A 2,935-nucleotide genomic window follows, 5' to 3' on the forward strand; every position below is an offset into this window, starting at 1 on the left:
AAAAAAAAAAAAAAAATGAATAGGTCAGGGTGAACATTCAAACCAAGCCACAAACAAAATAATTTTTATCACAGGGTCTATTTACTTTACTTGGAGAATTTTCCTAAGAATTATTTAGTGCATGAGATAGCTCTACCAAATAAATGAATTTGTTACTTTTATATGAATTCCACCCCCCTTTCCTCCTTCACTTTAGCCTGTATTTACTCCAAAAGTTGGAGGGGAAGCCTGGCCAGAAATTCTATGTAACTAAAACAAATTTGCATATAAAATGCCATTTATAGCATTTTAATAATAATTTTCTAAATTATTTCCTCAGTGGAATAGAAACTTTATTTCTTCTTTGAAAAGAGTAATAGTGTATCTATGATAACTGGAGGCCTGAAATTACAGTTTCTATTAAAGTCACTGGTTTGATGTTTGAATATAGTATAAAGGGGGTCTTAATGTGATTTATTATAGAGTGTTACAGTATAAATGACTTTAGAGATAATATAGTAGATCCCTTTATTTTGAAGATGTGGCATCTGAGAATCAAAGATTAATTAACACAGACTTTACAACTAGCTAATAGCAGAACCCAAGACTCTACTGTAGGTTTATTTCCATGATTTATTTCCTCTACTAATTATAAAGTGATGATACAAAAGAAAAAAGAAGGTGAGTCAGTGGAGAGTTTAAGGTAGAAAACATTTGGGAACAATAAGACGGCAGTCTTAAAATCCCTCTCACTGCCTCAGGAACACCATGGTCTTAAAATCCCTCTCACTGCCTCAGGAACACCATGGTTTGAATATGACACTGCAACTGAGAAATCACGACTCATCACACCATGATTCTTACTTAAGACATGGACAATAACTGAATTCTATTTTCTTATCCTGAATCAGGTAGCATTTCATTTTTAGCAGTCTTATATATGTTAACTTACAAAGCATCCACTATAGTCAAGGCATTATGGCATTGTGCTGGTTAAATGAAGCGCTGGTTAAAAATAGTTACAAGAAACCAAAATTGCTCTCTACCTATTATAAATATTTTTAGAGTTACAGACTCCTTTGAGAAACTTTGAGTCTTCTCCCCTAAAATGGTATATACACACACAAAGCCTATTTTTTAGAATCAGTGATTGTTAGATTAACACTCCTATTTAACAATGTACCTGGTTTTGAGTCATTTTTTCATTGCCAAATTATAACAGGAAACAACTGGAAAAGCTCATTAATTCTTTAAAAATGAGAGCAAAACGGTAATTTCTAATTTTTGTCTTTAACTTGTTTATGACTGTTAATGAATTAGGGTGTTTGAGAGAGGAGAATGTATAGTTTTTTTTTTAGAAACTATAATTTTCTAATTGGTGGACATTTATCTGCTGAATAAGATGAATGTCCTTTTGCCTGAGGATAGTGTTAGATCTAAAGCGATCGGTCTTTTAATCTGAGTATCTAATTAAGAAGAGGATGACTTAACCTATATCTTTCATATGTTTGGTGTTTATACTTTTTCACCTTATCCACAAGCACGTAATCAATTTTTCTTCCCCAGTAAATGGAGTTCCATGGCCTCAAGAAGCAACACGACGAAATAGCCATACTTTTAACTGCAGGATGCTAATTCACCCTCCAGATGAGCCGGGTACTGAGAACCAAGAAGCTTGTCAGCGGTATGAAGTAATGCAGTGTTTCACTGTGTCACAGCCAAAATCAATTCAAGAGGATGGAGAAGGTAAAGCAAAGCATTATTTTAAAGTGCCTGCTTTTTCTATGACTTCAAAGATTAGGCAGGTAATGGATTGATAAACTGCCTTCTTCAGATAATATTATTGGTTACTCTAATATATTATCATAGTAGCTTTTCAATTTGCTACGTATTTCTTAATACTTAAAAAAATTGCTGACATCTATAATCATCCTTTAATATGCCCCCAAATTCTCAGTTTTAAGCTGGCATTCCCACTAAAATGTCAAATAATTCAAACTAACTTGCTGTCTAGAAATAAGAGCTGTAACTAACTGCTGCCAGTTGGAAATGTACCAGATGCAGCAGACTGTCGAACAGCTCTGCTTTTTAGAAAGTTTCAAGTTTAGAGTGTAGGGAACATTGGAGAATAGGGATTGGCATTTTTCAGGCTATCCAAGGTAATGTAGAAGGAGAAAGCTTATGAACAGATGGAAACATAACTGAAGCTCTAATATGAATATGGCATCAACATAGAATTAGTTAACTGTGTGACAGTGGACGAGTTTGCTATGTAAACTTAGACTGAACTAAGTTTAGGAATACCATAAATTGGGAACTGGAGGAAGACAGTAGACAAGAAGTCAGTCAAGTGCAAGAAAGGCCTTGCATGTAGCAGGGCTTACCAGGAAATGGAAGTCACAGTCACCTGGGGACTTCTTACAAAATACATGTGCCAAGTATTATGTGATGAAAGTTCATTTTTAGCTGTGCGATAATGTGTACAGCACTCTTAAAATTTGGGAATGGGACTTTTAAAAAATCATATAGTCTAAAACTGTAAGGTTCTCTGTTAAGAGCAAAATAATAATACTTCTTCATATTTAAAAGTTGTTTTTCTCATAAATATCTACATAGTGGTTGTAAGAATAAACTGTGTAGCCATTAAATGCTGATGAGTATAGGAAATTGACTACAAAACTATATTGTAAAAACACCATGTTACTTATATCTAAGCAAGACTACTGCTACTATTTTTTTAACAGAAGTACTAGCCAAGCAAAACTACTATATCTATTAATAATTGCTATCATCCAAATACATGAGATTCATCAGTGTCCTCTAGTTTAAGTGAGAGCATTTAATAGGAGTAATTTATACATACTAGCTCTCTACCTATAGCTATCAGTTTTTGGTTGCTAGTAATTTCATTTCTAATACACTATTAGATCAAAATAGATTGCAATTTTTTTTTTTT

General features: G+C 33.4%; 1 protein-coding gene across 1 annotated transcript in view; it reads left to right on the forward strand.

The window, feature by feature from the left end:
* The window catches only part of LOC111724355 (nuclear receptor coactivator 1-like), a 186,194-nt gene extending 184,100 nt beyond the window's left edge, over positions 1-2,094 (forward strand). The window contains exons 9-10 of the mRNA XM_023511817.1: positions 1,546-1,725; positions 1,994-2,094. Coding sequence (XP_023367585.1) covers positions 1,546-1,725; positions 1,994-2,094 — 281 coding nt within the window. The remainder of the gene's footprint in view (positions 1-1,545; positions 1,726-1,993) is intronic.
* Positions 2,095-2,935: the final 841 nt, after the last annotated feature.

This window comes from Otolemur garnettii, unplaced genomic scaffold, assembly GCF_000181295.1.
Source record: "Otolemur garnettii isolate 467f Iridium unplaced genomic scaffold, OtoGar3 scaffold00022, whole genome shotgun sequence".
In the NCBI taxonomy this organism is placed as follows: domain Eukaryota; kingdom Metazoa; phylum Chordata; class Mammalia; order Primates; family Galagidae; genus Otolemur; species Otolemur garnettii.